We start from the raw sequence: 22872 nt of genomic DNA on the forward strand, positions 1-22872 counted from the left end.
CAGGTACAGGAATTAATCTGTCTGTGAGACAAAAAGAAAGGCTTATTGGGACTGTACTCGCTGGAGTTTAGAAGAATGAGTCGACTCAATTTTATTTGTCAAGTCAATTTTATTTGTATAGCACATTTAAAAACAACCCACGTTGACCAAAGTGCTGTACATCAGATTAGGTACTAAGGAAAAAATGAAACGTACAGTAGCACGTAAACGTAACAGCACATACATAAACAGTTCATTGCGCCTCCTCGATCGGCCTCAAACACTAGGGAGTAGAAATAGGTTTTGAGCCTGGACTTAAAGGAGTCGATGGAGGGGGCAGTTCTGACGGGGAGAGGGATGCTGTTCCACAGTCTAGGAGCTGCAACCGCAAAAGCGCGGTCACCCCTGAGCTTAAGCCTAGACCGCGGGATAGTGAGTAGCCCCAAGTCGGCCGACCTGAGGGACCTGGAGTTAGAGAGGTGGGTTAGAAGATTTTTGATGTAGGGGGGCGGGAATGTCCATTTAGGGCTTTATATGTGAATAGGAGGAGCTTGAAGTTGATTCTGTACCGTACAGGGAGCCAGTGGAGAGAGGCCAGAATCAGGGTGATGTGGTCCCTTTTACGGGTACCCGTCAGGAGTCTCGCTGCGGCGTTTTGGACCGGTTGCAGGCGGGACAGGGAAGATTGGCTGATCCCAGTGTATAGGGAGTTGCAGTAGTCTAGGCGGGAGGAAATGAAAGCGTGAATGATTTTTTAAGCGTCGTCGAATTGGAGGAATTGGGACCTCATTGAAACTTACCGAATAGTCAAAGGCCTGGATAAAGTGGACGCGGAGAGGATGTTTCCACCAAAGATACTAGAGGAACAAAATGGATAACTATGTTGAAATTGCCTATACTGAAGTGTAGTACGCAAAGGAGCGTAAGGTCCGCCATGGCGGGACTGTCGCATGTTGAAAGGCTGGAGCGATTAGGCTTGTATACTCTGGAATTTAGAAGGATGAGGGGGGATCTTATTGAAACATATAAGATAATTAGGGGATTGGACACATTAGAGGCAGGAAACATGTTCCCAATGTTGGGGGAGTCCAGAACAAGGGGCCACAGTTTAAGAATAAGGGGTAGGCCATTTAGAACGGAGATGAGGAAGAACTTTTTCAGTCAGAGAGTGGTGAAGGTGTGGAATTCTCTGCCTCAGAAGGCAGTGGAGGCCAGTTCGTTGGATGCTTTCAAGAGAGAGCTGGATAGAGCTCTTAAGGATAGCGGAGTGCGGGGGTATGGGGAGAAGGCAGGAACGGGGTACTGATTGAGAGTGATCAGCCATGATCGCATTAAATGGCGGTGCTGGCTCGAAGGGCTGAATGGCCTACTCCTGCACCTATTGTCTATTGTCTATTGTCTATTTTAGTAAGCCATTTGTTATGCCTCTCGCAGTGTAATCAGTGTTTTGGGGGAACAGTATGTGTGATGATACCATTAAAATGCAGAATATATCTCATCTATCAATTCACAGATTTCTGTTATTTTTCTTTTAAAATGTTTACGAGTTTCTGCCTACTAAAATGGCGCCGTGACATACTACGGTTTTTAGGGCCGAGCGGTCTGTCTTGTTCCTCTAGTATCTTTGGTTTCCACTAGTGGGAGAGTCTCGGACCAGAGGGCACAGCCTCAGAATTAAAGGACGTTCCTTTAAGAAGGTAAGGAGGAATTTCTTTAATCAGAGGGTGGTGAATCTGTGGGATTCTTTGCCACAGAAGGCTGTGGAGGCTTATTTTTAAGGCAGAGATAGATAGATTCTTCATTAGTGCGGGTGTCAGGGGTTATGGGGAGAAGGCAGGAGAATGGTGTTAGGAGGGAGAGATAGACCAGCCGTGATTGAATGGCGGAGTAAACCTGATGGGCCGAATGGCCTAATTCTGCTCCTTTCACTTATGACCTCACCTATTGTGTATCTTTCTGCCCAAGTACAAAGTTATCAGTAGCCCGAAAACTCCCACGATAACTCCAACCACACAGACAGCAATCCCCAAAATGGGTGTAACAGTCGACTGATCTGCAAAAATAAATCAGAATTAGACAATAGGCAAATTAGACAATAGACAATAGGTGCAGGAGGAGACCATTCGGCCCTTCGAGCCAGCACCGCCATTCAATGTGATCATGGCTGATCATTCTCAATCAGTACCCCGTTCCTGCCTTCTCCCCCTGACTCCGCTATCTTTAAGAGCTCTATCTAGCTCTCTCTTGAAAGCATCCAGAGAATTGGCCTCCACTGCCTTCTGAGGCAGGGAATTCCACAGATTTACAACTCTCTGACTGAAAAGTTTTTCCTCGTCTCCGTTCTAAGTGGCCGGCCCCTTATTCTTAAACTGTGGCCCCTGGTTCTGGACTCCCCCAACATTGGGAACATGTTTCCTGCCTCTAACGTGTCCAATCCCTTAATAATCTTATACGTTTCAATAAGATCCCCTCTCATCCTTCTAAATTCCAGCGTATACAAGCCTAGTCGCTCCAGTCTTTCAACATACGACAGTCCCGCCATTCCGGGAATTAACCTGGTGAACCTACGTTGCACGCCCTCAATAGCAAGAATATCCTTATTATTAGGAAAATTAATTCCTTAATCCTTGCGATCTACACACCATATGTCACATGCAGTGCCATCCCCTCAGGCCCACTATCCCTTAGAATCATAGAGTGATACAGCGTGAAACAGGCCCTTCGGCCCATCTTGCCCGCACCGGCCAACATGTCCCAGCTACACTAGTCCCAGCTGCCTGCGTTTGGTCCGTATCCCTCCAAACCTGTCCTATCCATGTACCTGTCTAACTGTTTCTTAAACGTTGGGATAGTCCCAGCCTCGACTACCTCCTCCGGCAGCTCGTTCCATACACCCACCACCCTCTGTGTGAAAAAGTTACCCCCCTAGATTCCTATTAAATCTATTCCCCTTCACCTTGAACCTTTGTCCTCTGGTCCTTGATTCACCTACTCTGGGCAAGAGATTCTGTGCATCTGCCCGATCTATTCTCATGATCTTATACACCTCTACAAGATCACCCCTTGTCCTCCTGCGCTCCAAGGAATAGATACCCAGCCTACTCAACCTCTCCCTATAGCTCATACCCTCTAGTCCTGGCAACATCCTCATAAATCAGGAAAGAGAGAGGGAAGGAGATAGGGAGATAGAAAGACAGATAGATAACGCTCAGAATATCTTTGATTGGACTTTACTGGGCTTTATCTTGTACTAAACATTCCTTTTATCCTGTATCTGTATACTGTGGATGGCTCGATTGTAATCATGTATTGTCTTTCCGCTGGCTAGTTAGCAAGCATCAAAAGTTGTACAGGGCCCTAGTGAGACCACACCTGGAGTACTGTGTGCAGTTTTGGTCTCCATATTTGAGGAAGGACATTCTTGCCATTGAGGGAGTGCCTCGAAGGGCCGAATGGGCTACTCCTGCACCTATTGCCTATTGTAAATGAGAATGATTTTGAGGGCGTGCAGCGTAGGTTCACCGGGTTAATTCCCGGAATGGCGGGAGTGTCGTACGTTGAAAGACTGGAGTGACTGGGCTTGTACACATTGGAATTTAGAAGGATGAGAGGGGATCTTATTGAAACATACAAGATTATTAAGGAATTGGACACGCTAGAGGCAGGAAACATGTTCCTAATGTTGGGGGAGTCCAGAACCAGGGCCCACAGTTTAAGAATAAGGCGTCGGCCATTTAGAACGGAGATGAGGAAAAACCTTTTCACTCAGATAGTTGTGAATCTGTGGAATTCTCAGCCTGAGAAGGCAGTGGAGGCCAATTCTCTGGATGTTTTCAAGAGAGAGTTAGATAGAGCTCTTAAGGATTGCGGAGTCAGGGGGTCAGGGGGTGCAGTTTTGGTCTCCAAATTTGAGGAAGGATATTCTTGCTATTGAGGGCGTGCAGCGTAGGTTTACTAGGTTAATTCCCGGAATGGCGGGACTGTCATATGTTGAAAGACTGGAGCGACTAGGTTTGTATACACTGGAATTTAGAAGGATGAGAGGGGATCTTATTGAAACGTATAAGATTATTAAGGAATTGGACACGCTAGAGGCAGGAAACATGTTCCAAATGTTGGGGGAGTCCAGAACCACAGTTTAAGAATAAGGAGTCGGCCATTTAGAATGGAGATAAGGAAAAACTTTTTCACTCAGAGAGTTGTGAATCTGTGGAATTCTCTGCCTCAGAAGGCAGTGGAGGCCAATTCTCTGGATGCTTTCAAGAGAGAGTTAGATAGAGCTCTTAAGGATAGCAGAGTCCGGGGGGTATGGGGAGAAGGCAGGAACGGGGTACTGATTGTGGATGATCGGCCATGATCACATTGAATGGTGGTGCTGGCTCGAAGGGCCGAATGGTCTACTCCTGCACCTGTTGTCTATTGTCTATTGTCTATAAAAGCTTTTTGCTGTACCTCGGTACACGTGACGATAAACAAAACCGAAGCACGTACCGAGCGAGAGGGTCAGGGCTTGGTCGAGGCTGGCGTGGGCCACAAGGCAGCTGAATGTGTCCCCGTGTTGAGGCTCGATCCGGATGTACTTCAGGATGTTGAAGGTCCAGTCCGTCTCGACCAGGAGTGGGGACGAGTGGACGGGGCCAGTGAACCGTTGGCCGTTGACGAGGAAATGGAGCTCGACCTCGAAAGGGTAGAACTTCTCGGCATAACAGTACAAGGTGTTGGGTCTCTGTGAGACGTGGTCTTCTTCTGTGTAGATGTGGACGATGGGTTTCTCTGCAACAATAATAATAATAATAATAATAATAATAATAATAATAATAATAATAATGCATTACATTTATATAGCGCTTTTCTAAACACTCAAAGACGCTTTACAGGGTTTACTAAAACATAGAAAAGAAAAGAAATAGATAAATAAGTAAACGAACAGAAAGGAGACAGAAGGTGAGGTGACGGTCAGTGGTTGAAGGCGGTGTTGAACAGGTGAGACTTCAGTGATGTTTTGAATGTGGTGAGTGAGGAGGGGTGTCTGATGGTTTGAGGTAGTGAGTTCCAGAGGGTGGGAGCAGCGATGGAGAAAGCCCTCTCCCCCCAGGATCTGAGTTTGGTCCGGATGGGGGGGGACAGGAGGTTAGCAGCAGCAGAACGGAGGGTACGGGTGGGAGTGTGTCTGTGGAGGAGGTCAGTCAGGTAGGATGGGGCCAGGTTATGGAGGGCTTTGTAGGTCATGAGGAGGATTTTGTACTGGATTCTCTGGGGGATGGGGAGCCAGTGGAGCTTGTAGAGGACGGGGTGATATGGTCACGGATCGGGGAGTGGGTCAGTAGACGGGCAGCGGAGTTCTGGATGTATTGGAGTTTATTGATGATTATTGAGGGTGAACCATAGAGGAGACTGTTGCAGTAGTCCAGACGGGAGGTGATGAAGGCGTGGATGAGGGTTTCAGCAGCTGTGGAGGAGAGGGACGGGATGGACGGAGCCGGGCGATGTTTTTGATGTGGAAGAAGGCTGTCTTGGTGATATGTTTGATGTGTTTGTCGAAGGAGAGGGTTTGATCAAGGATGATTCCAAGATTCCGGATGTGAGGGGAGGTGGGTACTGGGAAACCATCAATATTGAGAAACCATCAATACTGGGAAACCATCAATATTGAGAAACCATCAATACTGGGAAACCATCAATATTGAGAAACCATCAATACTGGGAAACCATCAATATTGAGGGTGAAGTTGTGGGTGGATTTGGTGAGGGTTTTTGGTCCAATGATGATGATTTCAGATTTGTTGCAGTTGAGTTTGAGGAAATTGAATTGAAGCCAAGATTTTATTTCAGTGATGCAGTTTGTCAGGGTAGAGTGTGTGGTGGTGGAGATTGACTTGGTGGAGATGAGGAGCTGAAGGTGAGATTCACTGTGGTGAGATTCACTGTGACATCCACACCTACCCCTGCGATGGCGTCCTGGTGCCATCGCAACAACCTGGAGCTCAATGCTCTCAAGACGGTGGAACTAATTGTAGACTTCCGAAGAGATCCCCCTCCCCTCCCCCCAATCACCATCAACAACACCATAGTCACATCAGTGGAGTCATTTACGTTCCTTGGAACCATCATCTCCAGGGACCTTAAATGTGGGGCCACCATCGACTCCACAGTCAACAAGGCCCAACAGAGGATGTACTTCCTGCGGCAACTGAGGAAACACAATCTGCCACAGGCAACGATGGTCCAATTCTATGCCGCCATCATTGAGTCCGTCCTCACCTTCTCCATCGCGGTCTGGTTTGGCTCAGCCACCAAGCACCACATCCGGAGGCTGCAACGGATCGTTCGACCAGCTGAGAAGGTTGTTGGCTGCAACCTTCCCCCCCATTGACGGACTGTACACCGCAAGGGCCAGGAAGCGAGCGGGCAAGATCACCTCTGACCCCTCTCACCCTGGCCACAAACTCTTCGAAGCACTTCCCTCTGGAAGGCGACTCCGGACTGTCAAAGCAGCCACAGCCGGACATAAAAACAGCTTCGTTCCACGATTGATAGTTCTACTCAATAACCAAAGTCTGTAGTCTCTTTTTTGCTCTGGTTTATTTTCACCCACGTGTTTTAGACCGTAATGTTGTATCCTTATTGTTTTGATGTGTTTATGCTTTATTCTTAATTGTTAACTGTATGTTTGTGTTGTCATTTGTGAGCGGAGTACCAAAGCACATTCCTTGTACCTGCACATACTTGGCCAATAAACTTATTCATTCCTTCATTCATACCCCCTCGTTTAGTTTAAGAAAATAACTGCAGATGCTGGTACAAATCGAAGGTATTTATTCACAAAATGCTGGAGTAACTCAGCAGGTCAGGCAGCATCTCAGGAGAGAAGGAATGGTCTCGACCAGGGCGGCACGGTAGCGCAGCGGTAGAGTTGCTGCTTTACAGCGAAAGCAGTGCCGGAGACTCAGGTTCGATCCTGACTACGGGTGTTGCACTGTAAGGAGTTTGTACGTTCTCCCCGTGACCTGCGTGGGTTTTCTCCGAGATCTTCGGTTTCCTCCCACACTCCAAAGACGTGCAGGTATGTAGGTTAATTGGCCGGGTAAATGTAAAAATTGTCCCTAGTGGGTGTAGGATAGTGTTAATATACGGGGATCGCTGGGCGGCACGGACTTGGAGGGCCGAAAGGGCCTGTTTCCGGCTGTATGTATATGATATGATATGACCCGAAACGTCATCCATTCCTTCTCTCCTGAGATGCTGCCTGACCCGCTGAGTTACTCCAGCATTTTGTGAATACAAACCCGCACGTCTTTGCTGCCTGACCTGCTGAGTTTTAATTTTTTTTAGATTTAGAGATACAGCGCGGAAACAGGCCCTTCGGCCCACCGGGTCCGCGCCGCCCAGCGATCCCCGCACATTAACATTATCCTACACACACACACTAGGGACAATTTTTACATTTGCCCAGCCAATTAACCTACATACCTGCACGTCTTTGGAGTGTGGGAGGAAACCGAAGATCTCGGAGAAAACCCACGCAGGTCACGGGGAGAACGTACAAACTCCGTACAGACGGCGCCCGTAGTCAGGATCGAACCCGAGTCTCCGGCGCTGGATTCGCTGTAAGGCAGCAACTCTACCGCTGCGCCACCGTGCCGCATGCATTTCGTGAATAAATACCCACATTTATAGACAATAGGTGCAGGAGGAGGTCATTCGGCCCTTCGAGCCTGCACGCACCGCCATTCAATGTGATCGTGGCTGATCATTCTCAATCAGTACCCCGTTCCTGCCTTCTCCCCATACCCCCTGACTTCGCTATCCTTAAGAGCTCTATCCAGCTCTCTCTTGAATGCATTCAGAGAATTGGCCTCCACTGCCTTCTGAGGCAGAGAATTCCACAGATTCACAATTCTCTGACTGAAAAAGTTTAGTTAACTTCAGAGATATAGAGCATGGAAACAGGCCCTTCGGCCCACCGAGTCCGTGCCGACCAGCGATCCTCGGAAAACTCACACTAGGGACAATTTCGCGATTATACCAGGCTGATTAACCCAGGAACCTGTACTCTTTGGAATGTGGGAGGAAATAATGTTTGTAGTTAATGTTTGTAGTTAATAATGAAGTAGAGTTTCAAAGTCTACAGAGAGACTTGGGCCTTTTGGAAGGGTGGGCTGAAAGATGGCAGATGGAGTTTAATGCTGATAAGTGTGAGGTGCTGCATTTTGGTAGGACAAATCAAAATAGGATGTACAGGGTAAATGGTAGGGAATTGAGGAATGCAGTGGAACAGAGGGATCTGGGAATAACTGTGCATTGTTCCCTGAAGGTGGAATCTCATGTGGATAGGGTGGTGAAGAAGGCGTTTGGTATGCTTGCCTTTATAAATCAGAGCATCGAATATAGAAGTTGGGATTTAATGTTAAAATTGTACAGAGCATTGGTGAGGCCGAATCTGGAGTATGGTGTGCAGTTCTGGTCGCCAAATTATAGGAAGGATGTCGACAAAATGAAGAAGGTACAGAGGAGATTTACTAGAATGTTGCCTGGGTTTCAGCACTTAAGCTACAGAGAGAGGTTGAACAGGTTGGGTCTTTATTCTTTGGAGCGTAGAAGGTTGAGGGGGGACTTGATAGAGGTTTTTAAAATTTTAAGAGGGACGGACAGAGTTGACGTGGGTAGGCTTTTCCCCTTGAGAGTGGGGAAGATTCCAACAAGGGGACATAGCTTCAGAATTGAGGGACAAAAGTTTAGGGGTAACATGAGGGGTAACTTCTTTACTCAGAGGGTGGTGGCTGTATGGAATGGGCTTCCGGTGGAAGTGGTGGAGGCAGGCTCGATTTTATTATTTAAGAGTAAATTGGATAGGTATATGGATGAGAGGGGATTGGAGGGTTATGGTCTGAGAGCAGGTAGATGAGACTTGGTCAGAGAAAGTGGTCGGCGTGGACTGGTAGGGCCGAACGGGCCTGTTTCTGTGCTGTAGTTGTTATATGGTTATATGGAAACCGGAATTCCCCGAGCAAACCCATGCTTGGCTGCCGTGTGTCGGGGCAACAGGGCAGAGGCCGCTGGTGCCAACAGGATCAACAAACTCATCGGGAAGGCTGGCTACGTGCTGGGGGCGGAGTTGGAGTTGGATTCACGGGAGGTGGTCTTGGAGGGGAGGGTGCTCCCCAAACTGTGGAGCATCCCAGACAATACAGCTCACCCCCTCCATGACACACTGGGCAACCTGAGGAGCACCTACAGCAACAGACATGGATAGAAAATTGGTTGACAGACAGAAAGCAAAGAGTGGGGATAAATGGGTCCCTTTCAGAATGGCAGGCAGTGACCAGTGGGGTACCGCAAGGCTCGGTGCTGGGACCCCAGCTATTTACAATATACATTAATGACTTGGACGAAGGGATTAAAAGTACCATTAGCAAATTTGCAGATGATACAAAGCTGGGTGGTAGTGTGAACTGTGAGGAAGATGCTATGAGGTTGCAGGGTGACTTGGACAGGTTGTGTGAGTGGGCGGATGCATGGCAGATGCAGTTTAATGTGGATAAGTGTGAGGTTATCCACTTTGGTGGTAAGAATAGGAAGGCAGATTATTATCTGAATGGTGTCAAGTTAGGAACAGGGGACGTACAACGAGATCTGGGTGTCCTAGTGCATCAGTCACTGAAAGGAAGCATGCAGGTACAGCAGGCAGTGAAGAAAGCCAATGGAATGTTGGCCTTCATAACAAGAGGAGTTGAGTATAGGAGCAAAGAGGTCCTTCTGCAGTTGTACAGGGCACTAGTGAGACCGCACCTGGAGTACTGTGCGCAGTTTTGGTCTCCAAATTTGAGGAAGGATATTCTTGCTATTGAGGGCGTGCAGCGTAGGTTTACTAGGTTAATTCCCGGAATGGCGGGACTATCATATGTTGAAAGACTGGAGCGACTAGGCTTGTATACACTGGAATTTAGAAGGATGAGAAGAGATCTTATCGAAACGTATAAGATTATTAAGGGGTTGGACACGTTAGAGGCAGGAAACATATTCCCAATGTTGGGGGAGTCCAGAACAAGGGGCCACAGTTTAAGAATAAGGGGTCGGCCATTTAGAACTGAGATGAGGAAGAACTTTTTCAGTCAGAGAGTTGTGAATCTGTGGAATTCTCTGCCTCAGAAGGCAGTGGAGGCCAATTCTCTGAATGCATTCAAGAGAGAGCTAGATAGAGCTCTTAAGGATAGCGGAGTCAGGGGGTATGTGGAGAAGGCAGGAATGGGGTACTGATTGAGAATGATCAGCCATGATCACATTGAATGGCGGTGCTGGCTCAAAGGGCCGAATGGCCTCCTCCTGCACCTATTGTCTAAGGGTTGTTTCAATACTGTATCTCAAAACTAAACTAAACTCCAGCAAACTTCTGGGGGGCAGGTACAGGAATTAATCTGTCTGTGAGACAAAAGAAAAGCTTACTGGGCCTGTACTCGCTGGAGTTTAGAAGAATGAGGGGGGACCTCATTGAAACTTACCGAATAGTGAAAGACCTTTGCTATTGAGGGCGTGCAGCGTAGGTTCACTCGGTTAATTCCCGGAATGGCGGGACTGTCGTATGTTGAAAAACTGGAGCGACTAGGCTTGTATACACTGGAATTTAGAAGGATGAGAGGAGATCTTATCGAAACGTATAAGATTATTAAGGGGTTGGACACGTTAGAGGCAGGAAACATGTTCCCAATGTTGGGGGAGTCCAGAACCAGGGGCCACAGTTTAAGAATAAGGGGTAGGCCATTTAGAACGGAGATGAGGAAAAACTTTTTCAGTCAGAGAGTTGTGAATCTGTGGAATTCTCTGCCTCAGAAGGCAGTGGAGGCCAATTCTCTGAATGCATTCAAGAGAGAGCTGGATAGAGCTCTTAAGGAAAGCGGAGTCAGGGGTTATGGGGAGAAGGCAGGAATGGGGTACTGATTGAGGATGATCAGCCATGATCACATTGAATGGCGGTGCGTACGGGCTCGAAGGGCCGAATGGCCTCCTCCTGCACCTGTTGTCTATTGCCTGGATCGAGTGGATGTGGAGAGGATGTGGACTCGGTGGGCCGAAGGGCCTGTTTCCGCGCTGTGTCTCTAAACTAGCGTGACCGGGTGATCGATCATTGGCGTGGACTCGGTGGGCCGAAGGGCCTGTTTCCACGCTGTGTCTCTAAGCTAGTGTGACCGGGTGATCGCTGGTCAGTCTATCGTATCGTATCGTATTGTTCTGCTGCCGCTTTCTTTCCTCGCGCCCACTTACTGCTGGCGATGTGCTCGTTGCCGCTGCGTCCCACCAGCTCGCTCAGGTCGCCCCGGAGTTGGGACTGAAAGCCCTCGGCCCTCCGCGCGAAGTAGGTCACCTCCTCCTCACCCAGCTCTGCCCTCCCGTCCGTCGGCTCGCCCTTGACGTAGAAGGCGCGCGCCTCGTGGTCGTAGGTGAGGAAAGGCACGGAGTTCACGCTGAGGACGTCCAGAGTCTTCTCCGAGCCCGAGGAGTCCCGGCCATAGACGAAATGCTCAGACACTGACCCGATCTCTGGTGGGGGGCGAGAACACCAAAGAAGAGAGTCATCAGGTTTTATTAGAAACATAGAAAACAGGTGCAGTAGGAAGCCATTTTGCCCTTTGAGCCAGCACCGCCATTCATTGTGATCATGGCTGATCATCCACAATCAGTAACCCGTGCTTGCCTTCTCCCCATATCCCTTGATTCCGCTAGCCCCTAGAGCTCTATCTAACTCTTGGTAAAATTCATCCAGTGATTTGGCTTCCACTGCCTTTGTATAACAGGTATAACAGGTATAACAGAGCTTTATTTGCCATTCGGTACGGAAGTACCGAACGAAACTACATAGCAGTCATAGAAAAAAAGAACACAAGACACATGACCCCAACACAAACGTCCATCACAGTGACTCCAAACACCCCCTCACTGTGATGGAGGCAACAAAACTTCCACTCTCTTCCCCACGCCCACGGACAGACAGCTCGTCCCCGACCGACCCGCACAGTCCCCGCAAGGGGATGGAAGTCCCCGCGGCCGAGTCGCACCGGGTGCTAAAACGTCTCGCGGCCGAACCGGGCGATGAAAGGCCCGCGACCGAGCCTTGCGCAGCTAAGTCCCGTGGCCGAGCCGCACCGGGCGATGTTAAGTCCCGCGGCCAAGCCGCACCAGCGATGAAAATTCCCGCGGCCGAGCTGCACCAGCGATGTTAAGTCCCGCGGCCGAGCTGCACCAGCGATGTTAAGTCCCGCGGCCGAGCCGCACCAGCGATGTAAAGTCCAGCGGCCAAGCCGCACCGGGCGATGTAAAGTCCAGCGGCCAAGCCGCACCGGGCACGTTAAGTCCAGCGGCCAAGCCGCACCGGGCGATGTAAAGTCCAGCGGGCAAGCCGCACCGGGCGATGTAAAGTCCAGATGCCAAGCCGCACCGGGCGATGTAAAGTCCAGCGGCCAAGCCGCACCGGGCGATGTAAAGTCCAGCGGACAAGCCGCACCGGGCACGTTAAGTCCAGCGGCCAAGCCGCACCGGGCGATGTAAAGTCCAGCGGCCAAGCCGCACCGGGCGATGTAAAGTCCAGCGGCCAAGCCGCACCGGGCGATGTAAAGTCCAGCGGCCAAGCAGCACCAGGCACGTTAAGTCCAGCGGCCAAGCCGCACCGGGCGATGTAAAGTCCAGCGGCCGAGCCGCACCGGGCGATGTTAGGCCCCGCAGCCGAGCCGCACCCCGCGCCGTGAGGAAGAGAAAAGTTTCCCCCACCCCCCCCCACCCACCCACACCACCACCCCCCACACATACACAACCAAAAAAAAAATACAAAAACCATCCCAACACCGACACACAACAAAAAAAATAGGAAAAAAGATGAACAGACTGCTAGCGAACCGCTGCCGTTAGGCGCCGCCACTTCCGCTATTGTGGCAGAGAATTCTACAAATTCACAACTCTCTGGGTGAAAAAGTTCCTTCTCACCTCATATCCCTTGATTCCACTTGCCCCTAGAGCTCTATCTAACTCTCTCTTAAATTCATCCAGTGAATCGGCCTCCACTGCCCTCTGTGGCAGAGAATCCCACACATTCACAACTCTCTGGGTGAAAAGGTTCTTCTCACCTCAGTTTTAAATGGCCTCTCCTTTATTCTTAGACTGTGTGGCCCCTGGTTCTGAACTCGCCCAACATTGGGAACATGTTTCCTGCATCTAGCTTGTCCAGTCCTTTCATAATTTTACACGTCTCTATAAGATGCCCCTCTCATCCTTCTAAACTCCAGTGAATGGATTGTCAGAAGATAGGCACAAAATGCTGGAGTAACTCAGCGGGACAGGCAGCATCTCTGGAGAGAGAAGGAATGGGCGACGTTTTGGGTCGAGACCCTTCCTCAGACTGAGAGTCAGAGGAGTGGGACACACAGAGACAAGGAAAAGGGTCAGGTGTGAAAACGAGACATCAAAACAGATAATTAAAGGACTTTCCTTTAGGAAGGAGATGAGGAGGAATTTCTTTAGTCAGAGGGTGGTGAATCTGTGGAATTCTTTGCCACAGACGGCTGCGGAGGCCAAGTCAGTGGATATATTTAAGGCAGAGATAGATAGATTCTTGATTAGTGCGGGTGTCAGAGGTTATGGGGAGAAGGCAGGAGAATGGGGTTAGGAGGGAGAGATAGATCAGCCGTGATTGAATAGACAATAGGTGCAGGAGGAGGCCACTCGTCCCTTCGAGCCTGTACACACCGCCATTCAATGTGATCATGGCTGATCATTCTCAATCAGTGCCCCGTCCCTGCCTTCTCCCCATACCCCCTGACTCCGCTATCCTTAAGAGCTCTATCTCGCTCTCTCTTGAATGCATTCAGAGAATTGGCCTCCACTGCCTTCTGAGGCAGAGAATCCCACAGATTCACAACTCTCTGACTGAAAAGGTTTTTCCTCATCTCCGTTCTAAATGGCCTACCCCTTATTCTTAAACTGTGGCCCCTTGTTCTGGACTCCCCCAACATTGGGAACATGTTTCCTGCCTCTAACGTGTCCAACCCCTTAATAATCTTATACGTTTCGATAAGATCTCCTCTCATCCTTCTAAATTCCAGTGTATACAAGCCTAGTCGCTCCAGTCTTTCAGCATACGACAGTTCCGCCATTCCGGGAATTAACCTACGCTGCACGCCCTCAACAGCAAGAATAACAGAGTGGACTTGATGGGACGAATAGCCTAATTCTACTCCAATTACTTATGATCTTCTGCTAAAGGTCAACGAAAATGTAGAGTAGATTGTTAGCTGGGAGAAAGTGACAACGAAGCAAACAGAAATAAAATGTAGTCGGAGACAGGAAGACTAGTGCGAGAACTGGGAAGGGGGAGGGATGGAGAGAGAGGGAAAGCAGGGACTATCTTGAAGATAGAGAAGTCAATGTTCATACCGCTGGGGTGTAAGCTGCCCAAGCGAAATATGAGGTGCTGTTCCTCCAATTTGCGCTGGGCCTCACTCTGACAATGGAGGAGGCCCAGGACAGAAAGGTCAGTGTGGGAGTGGGAGGGGGAGTTAGTGTTTAGCATTTTATGGTCGTATATCCCAGATAGAACAACAACATTCTTACTTGCAGCAGCACAACAGAATAAGGAAACGGTACTCTGTAAACGATGTAATAAACACGAAAATTATTCAGTGTGTGTAAATGTACACATAATCACACATGCATAGATATATGTATTTCTTATACACACGCACACACACATGCGTACACATAAATCACAAACATTGTATGCAACAAGTTGCCAGAGGAGGTAGTTGAGGCTGGGACTATCCCATCGTTTTAAGAAACAGTTGGACAGATACATGGATAGGACAGGTTTGGAGGGTTATGGACCAAGCGCAGGCAAGTGGGACTAGGGTTGGCTGGTGGGGGCGAGTTGGGTCGAATGGCCTGTTTCCACACTGTATCAATATATGGTGAGACCGCACCTGGAGTACTGTGTGCAGTTTTGGTCTCCAAATTTGAGGAAGGATATTCTTGCTATTGAGGGCGTGCAGCGTAAGTTTACTAGGTTAATTCCCGGAATGGCGGGACTGTCGTATGTTGAAAGGCTGGAGCAATTAGACTTGTATACACTGGAATTTAGAAGGATGAGGGGGGATCTTATAGAGACGTATAAAATTATGAAAGGACTGGGCAAGCTAGATGCAGGAAAAATGTTTCCCAATGTTGGGGGAGTCCAGAACCAGGGGCCACACAGTCTAAGAATAAAGGGGAGGCCATTTAAAACTGAGGCGAGAAGGAACCTTTTCACCCAGAGAGTTGTGAATTTGTGGAATTCTCTGCCACAGAGGGCAGTGGAGGCCGATTCACTGGATGGATTTAAGAGAGAGTTAGATAGAGCACATGGGGAAAGTGGAATCAAGGGATATGGGGAGAAGGCAGGCACGGGTTACTGATTGTGGATGATCAGGCATGATCACAATGAATGGCAGTGCGTACAGGCTCGAAGGGGCAAATGGTCTCCTCCTGCACCTATTTTCAATGTTTCTATAATTTAGATTGGTTGGTCAGAAAGGCTTTTGGCACATTGGCCTTCTTCAGTCAGAGTTTTGAATACAGAAGTGTGGAGGTCATGTTGCAGTTGTATAAGGCATTGGCGAGGCTGCATTTGGAGTATTGTGTTCAGTTCTGGGCACCATGTTATAGGAGAGATGTTGTCAAGCTGGAAAGGGCACAGAGAAGATTTACGAGGATGTTGCCAGGGCTAGAGGTTGTGAGCTACAGGGAGAGGTTGAGTAGGCTGGGTCTCTATTCTTTGGAGCGCAGGAGGATGAGGGACGATCTTATAGAGGTGTATAAAATCATGAGAGGAATAGATCGGGTAGAGTCTTTTACCCAGAGTAGGGGAATCGAGGACCAGAGGACATAGGTTCAAGGTGAAGGGGAAAGGATTTATTAGGAATCTGAGGGGTAACGTTTCCACACAGAGGGTGGTGGGTGAATGGAACGAGCTGCCGGAGGAAGTAGTTGAGGCTGGGACTATCCCATCGTTTTAAGAAACAGTTGGACAGATACATGGATAGGACAGGTTTGGAGGGTTATGGACCAAGCGCAGGCAAGTCGGACTAGGGTAGCTAGGACATGGTTGGCCGGTGGGGGCGAGTTGGGTTGAATGGCCTGTTTCCACACTGTATCAATATATGGTGAGACCGCACCTGGAGTACTGTGTGCAGTTTTGGTCTCCAAATTTGAGGAAGGATATTCTTGCTATGGAGGGCATGCAGCGTAGGTTCACTAGGTTAATTCCCGGAATGGCGGGACTGTCGTATGTTGAAAGGCTGGAGCAATTAGACTTGTATACACTGGAATTTAGAAGGATGAGGGGGGATCTTATTGAAACATATAAGATAATTAGGGGATTGGACACATTAGAGGCAGGAAACATGTTCCCAATGTTGGGGGAGTCCAGAACAAAGGGCCACAGTTTAAGAATAAGGGGTCGGCCATTTAGAACGGTGATGAGGAAGAACTTTTTCAGTCAGAGAGTGGTGAAGGTGTAGAATTCTCTGCCTCAGAAGGCAGTGGAGGCCAGTTCGTTGGATGCTTTCAAGAGAGAGCTGGATAGAGCTCTTAAGGATAGCGGAGTGAGGGGGTATGGGGAGAAGGCAGGAACGGGGTACTGATTGAGAGTGATCAGCCATGATTGCATTGAATGGTGGTGCTGGCTCGAAGGGCTGAATGGCCTACTCCTGCACCTATTGTCTATTGTCTATTGTCTATGACTTTATTAATAGTGGAATAATAACAATAATAGTCTGTGTGTTTTATAGCCTGATGGATGTACGGAAGAAACTGTTCCTGAACCTGGACGTTACAGTTTTAGAAACATAGAAAATAGGTGCAGGAGGAGGCCATTCGGCCCTTCAAGCCAGCACTGCCATTCATTGTGATCATGGCTGATCGTCCACAATCAGTAACCCGTGCCTGCCCTCTCCCCATATCCCTTGATTCCACTAGCCCCTAGAGCTCTATCTAACTCTCTCTTAAATCCATCCAGTGATTAGGCCTCCACTGCCCTCTGTGGCAGAGAATCCCACAAATTCACAACTCTCTGGGTGAAAAAATTCCTTCTCACCTCAGTTTTAAATGGCCTCCCCTTTATTCCAAGACTGTGTGGCCCCTCTTCTGGACTCGCCCAACATTGGGAACATTTTTCCTGCATCTAGCTTGTCCAGTCCTTTTATAATTTTATATGTTTCTATAAGATCCCCCTCTCATCCTTCTAAACTCCAGTGAATACAAGCCTTTTTAGGCTCCTGTACCTTCTTCCCGATGGCAGGAGTGAAATGAATGCATGGTCAGGGTGGTGTGGGTCTCTGATGAAGCTTGCTGCCTTTTCAATAGACAATAGACAATAGGTGCAGGAGGAGGCCATTCGGCCCTTCGAGCCTGTACGCACCGCCATTCAATGTGATCATGGCTGATCATTCTCAATCAGTACCCCGTTCCTGCCTTCTCCCCATACCCCCTCACTCCGCTATCCTTAAGAGCTCTATCCAGCTCTCTCTTGAATGCATTCAGAGAATTGGCCTCCACTGCCTTCTGAGGCAGAGAATTCCACAGATTCACAACTCTCTGACTGAAAACGTTTTTCCTCGTCTCAGTTCTAAATGGCCGACCCCTTATTCTTAAACTGTGGCCCCTTGTTCTGGACTCGAGGCAGCGACTCCTGTAAATCCCTTCGATGGTGGGGAGGTCAGAACTCGTGATGGACTGGGCACGTGTTCACGACTTTTTGTAGTCAATCCCCCAGTGAATAAACGAGAGAGGAGAGCGAAAACACAATGCGCAGATGCTGGAAACCTGAGGTAAAACTGAAGAGCGAGAGAAAAATATATCGCAGATGCTGGAAACCTGAGGGAAAACTGAACAGCAAGAGAAAAAATATGTCGCAGATGCTGGAAACCTGAGGTAAAACTCAACAGCGAGAGAAAAAAGATATCGCAGATGCTGGAAAGCTGAGGTAAAACTGAACAGCAAGAGAAAAAATATATCAATAGACAATAGACAATAGGTGCAGGAGTAGGCCATTCGGCCCTTCGAGCCAGCACCGCCATTCAATGTGATCATGGCTGATCATTCTCAATCAGTACCCCGTTCCTGCTTTCTCCCCATACCCCCTGACTCCGCTATCCTTAAGAGCTCTATCTAGCTCTCTCTTGAATGTATTCAGAGAATTGGCCTCCACTGCCCTCTGAGGCAGAGAATTCCACAGATTCACAACTCTCTGACTGAAAAAGTTTTTCCTCGTCTCAGTTCTAAATGGCCGACCCCTTATTCTTAAACTGTGGCCCCTGGTTCTGGACTCCCTCAACATTGGGAACATGTTTCCTGCCTCTAATGTGTCCAACCCCTTAATAATCTTATATGTTTCGATAAGATCGCAGATGCTGGAAAGCTGAGGTAAAACTGAACAGCGAGAGAGAAAAAATACATCGCAGATGCTGGAAAGCTGAGGTAAAACTGAACAGCAAGAGAGAATAAATATATCGCAGATGCTGGAAAGCTGAGGTAAAACTGAACAGCAAGATAAAAAATATATCAATAGACAATAGACAATAGGTGCAGGAGTAGGCCATTCGGCCCTTCGAGCCAGCACCGCCATTCAATGTGATCATGGCTGATCATTCTCAATCAGTACCCCATTCCTGCTTTCTCCCCATACCCCCTGACTCCGCTATCCTTAAGAGCTCTATCTAGCTCTCTCTTGAATGCATTCAGAGAATTGGCCTCCACTGTCTTCTGAGGCAGAGAATTCCACAGATTCACAACTCTCTGACTGAAAAAGTTTTTCCTCATCTCTGTTCTAAATGGCCGACCCCTTATTCTTAAACTGTGGCCCCTGGTTCTGGACTCCCCCAACATTGGGAACATGTTTCCTGCCTCTAACGTGTCCAACCCCTTAATAATCTTATACGTTTCGATAAGATCGCAGATGCTGGAAAGCTGAGGTAAAACTGAACAGCGAGAGAGAAAAAATACATCGCAGATGCTGGAAAGCTGAGGTAAAACTGAACAGCAAGAGAGAAAAAATATATCGCAGATGCTGGAATCCTGCGGTAAAACTGAACAGCGGGAGAAAAAAATATCGCAGATGCTGTAAACCTGAAATAAAACTGAACAGCAAGAGAAAAAATATATCGCAGATGCTGGAAAGCTGAGGTAAAACTGAACAGCAAGAGAAAAAATATGTCGCAGATGCTGGAAACATGAGGTAAAACTGAACAGCGAGAGAAAAAATATATCGCAGATGCTGGAACCCTGAGACAAAACTAAACATCGTTCGGCAGATCTTAGTTTAGTTTAGTTTAGTTTAGAGGTAGAGCGTGGAAACACGTCCCCAGGCCCACTGAGTTCACGCTGACCAGTGATCACCCCGTCTATTATTGGTTCTTCCCTTCACAAGGGACAATTTTACAGAAGCCAATTAACCGACAGTCCCGCATGTGTTTGGAGTGTGGGAGGAAACCGGAGCACCTGGAGGAGGCCCACGTTGTCACGGGGAGAACGTGCAAACTCCACACACACACACACACACACACACACACACACACACACACACACACACACACAGACGGTGTGGACAGCAGGCAGACAAAAGCTTTTTACTGTATCTCAGTACTCCTAGCAATAATAAACTGACACCATCAACCTGCTGAGACCAAGTAGGTCTGAAAAAGGGTCCCAACCCGAAACGTCACCCATTCCTTCTCTCCAGAGATGCTGCCTGTCCCGCTGAGTTACTCCAGCATTTTGTGTCTATCTTTGGTGTCAACCGTCATCCAAAGTTCCTTCCTACTCACCAATCTCTGCAGCGGCTTCGGTAAGAGACAGCAGGATCATTAAAAAGCCTCTGAGACCCATGTTCGTGAATACTCTATCTCTTCCAGGCAGTGAAGAAAGCCAATGGAATGTTGGCCTTCATAACAAGAGGAGTTGAGTACAGGAGCAAAGAGGTCCTTCTACAGTTGTACCGGGCCCTGGTGAGACCGCACCTGGAGTATTGTGTGCAGTTTTGGTCTCCAAATTTGAGGAAGGATATTCTTGCTATGGAGGGCGTGCAGCGTAGGTTTACTAGGTTAATTCCCGGAATGGCGGGACTGTCGTATGTTGAAAGGCTGGAGCGATTGGGCTTGTTTACACTGGAATTTAGAAGGATGAGGGGGGATCTTATTGAAACATATAAGATAATTAGGGGATTGGACACATTAGAGGCAGGAAACAGGTTCCCAATGTTGGGGGAGTCCAGAACAAGGGGCCACAGTTTAAGAATAAGGGGTAGGCCATTTAGAACGGAGATGAGGAAGAACTTTTTCAGTCAGAGAGTGGTGAAGGTGTGGAATTCTCTGCCTCAGAAGGCAGTGGAGGCCAGTTCGTTGGATGCTTTCAAGAGAGAGCTGGATAGAGCTCTTAAGGATAGCGGAGTGAGGGGGTATGGGGAGAAGGCAGGAATGGGGTACTGATTGAGAGTGATCAGCCATGATCGCATTGAATGGCGGTGCTGGCTCGAAGGGCTGAATGGCCTACTCCTGCACCTATTGTCTATTGTCTATTGTCTATTGACAGTCCCGCATGTCTTTGGAGTGTGGGAGGAAACCGGAGCACCTGGAGGAAGCCCACGTTGTCACGGGCAGAACGTGCAAACTCCACACACACACACACACACACACACACACACACACACACACACACACACACACACACACACACACACACACACACACACACACACACACACACACACACACACACACACACACACACACACACACACACACACACACACACACACACATACACACACACAGACGGTGTAAACAGCAGGCAGACAAAAGCTTTTTACTGTATCTCAGTACTCCTAACAATAATAAACTGACACCATCAACCTGCTGAGACCATTCCTTCTCTCCAGAGATGCTGCCTGTCCCGCTGAGTTACTCCAGCATTTTGTGTCTATCTTTGGTGTCAACCGTCATCCAAAGTTCCTTCCTACTCACCAATCTCTGCAGCGGCTTCGGTAATAGACAGCAGGACCATTAAAAAGCCTCTGAGAGCCATGTTCGTGAATACTCTATCTCTCCCAGGAGACTTGTACAGAAGGTGGCTCCTGTTAGGGAAGGTCGCTAAGAGTTTTTGTAGGTGCAGGCACAACCCAGTAACCTCCTGCAGTAATTGAGCCAAATGTTCCACCGGTTTCACAATCAATATTCATTACTAGGGTGGGACAAAATACATTGACACGGGTTCAAAATCAACCATTTCCTTCGGAAACTTCCCAGGATGTAGGTCATGTTTTTTAATGAAGAGGGCATTGTTCTTTAGAAAACCAGTACCTGTAGTACCACATAACTGCATTCCTTTACGTCAATTGAAAAACTGCTTGTCAGGGAGTGTTTGCATTCACCTCTTTCTATAGACAATAGACAATAGGTGCAGGAGGAGGCCATTCAGCCCTTCGAGCCTGTACGCACCGCCATTCAATGCGATCATGGCTGATCACTCTCAATCAGTACCCCGTTCCTGCCTTCTCCCCATACCCCCTCACTCCGCTATCCTTAAGAGCTCTATCCAGCTCTCTCTTGAAAGCATCCAACGAACTGGCCTCCACTGCCTTCTGAGGCAGAGAATTCCACACCTTCACCACTCTCTGACAGAAAAAGTTCTTCCTCATCTCCGTTCTAAATGGCCGACCCCTTATTCTTAAACTGTGTGGCCCCTTGTTCTGGACTCCCCCAACATTGGGAACATACTTCATACACTTCACCTCCAATTTCCATCCTGCCCTTAAATATACCTGGACTATCTCTGACATCTCCCTCCCGTTTCTGGACCTCACCATCTCCATCACAGGAGACAGACTAGTGACGGACATTTACTACAAGCCCACCGACTCGCACAGCTATCTGGACTACACTTCTTCCCACCCGGTCCCCTGCAAAAAGTCTATCCCCTACTCCCAATTCCTCCGTCTACGCCGCATCTGCGCCCGGGATAAGGTGTTTCACACTAGGGCTTCCGAGATGTCCTCGTTCTTCAGAAAACGGGGCTTCCCCTCCTCCATTATAGATGAGGCTCTCACTAGGGTCTCTTCTACATCCCGCAGCTCCGCTCTTGCTCCCCCTCCCCCCACTCGCAACAAGGACAGAATCCCCCTCGTTCTCACCTTCCACCCCACCAGCCAGCGGATCCAACGAATCATCCGCCAACATTTCCGTCACCTACAACGGGACCCCACCACTGGCCATATCTTCCCATCCCCTCCCCTCTCTGCGTTCCGCAGAGACCGTTCCCTCCGCAACTCCCTGGTCCACTCGTCCCTTCCTACCCAAACCACCAGAACCCCGGGCACTTTCCCTTGCAACCGCACGAGATGCAACACCTGTCCCTTTACCTCCCCCTCAACTCATCCAAGGACCCAAACAGTCTTTCCAGGTGAGACAAAGGTTCACCTGCACCTCCTCCAACCTCATCTATTGCATCCGCTGCTCTAGATGTCAACTTATTTACATCGGCGAAACCAAGCGCAGGCTCGGCGATCGCTTCGCCGAACACCTGCGCTCGGTCCGCATTAACCAAACTGATCTCCCGGTGGCTGAGCACTTCAACTCCCCATCCCATTCCCAGTCTGACCTTCCTGTCTCATGGGCCTCCTCCAGTGCCATAGTGAGGCCCACCGCAAATTGGAGGAACAGCACCTCATATTTCACTTGGGCAGCTTGCAGCCCAGTGGTATGAACATCGACTTCTCCAACTTTAGATAGTTCCTCTGTCCCTCTCTTCCCCTCTCCCTTCCCAGATCTCCCTCTATCTTCCTGTCTCCACCTATATCCTTCCTTTGTCCCGCCCCCCTGACATCAG

The 22872-nt window shown here is 48.7% G+C and overlaps 2 protein-coding genes across 4 annotated transcripts in view; one reads left to right on the forward strand and one right to left on the reverse strand.

Annotated features, from left to right (window-relative positions):
- Nucleotides 1-22872, forward strand: part of LOC144611028 (DLA class II histocompatibility antigen, DR-1 beta chain-like) — a 63187-nt gene that overhangs the window by 27469 nt on the left and 12846 nt on the right. The gene's annotated exons all lie outside the window — the stretch shown is intronic.
- Nucleotides 1917-19878, reverse strand: LOC144611064 (H-2 class II histocompatibility antigen, A-S beta chain-like). Its single transcript, XM_078430148.1, has 4 exons — nucleotides 19818-19878; nucleotides 11239-11514; nucleotides 4471-4752; nucleotides 1917-2032 (listed from the first exon to the last, which is right to left on the reverse strand). Exons 1-4 carry the CDS (start codon nucleotides 19876-19878, stop codon nucleotides 1917-1919), a joined length of 735 nt encoding a protein of 244 aa, XP_078286274.1.

The sequence above is a fragment of the Rhinoraja longicauda genome, chromosome 39 (genome assembly GCF_053455715.1).
Source record: "Rhinoraja longicauda isolate Sanriku21f chromosome 39, sRhiLon1.1, whole genome shotgun sequence".
Taxonomy (NCBI): domain Eukaryota; kingdom Metazoa; phylum Chordata; class Chondrichthyes; order Rajiformes; family Arhynchobatidae; genus Rhinoraja; species Rhinoraja longicauda.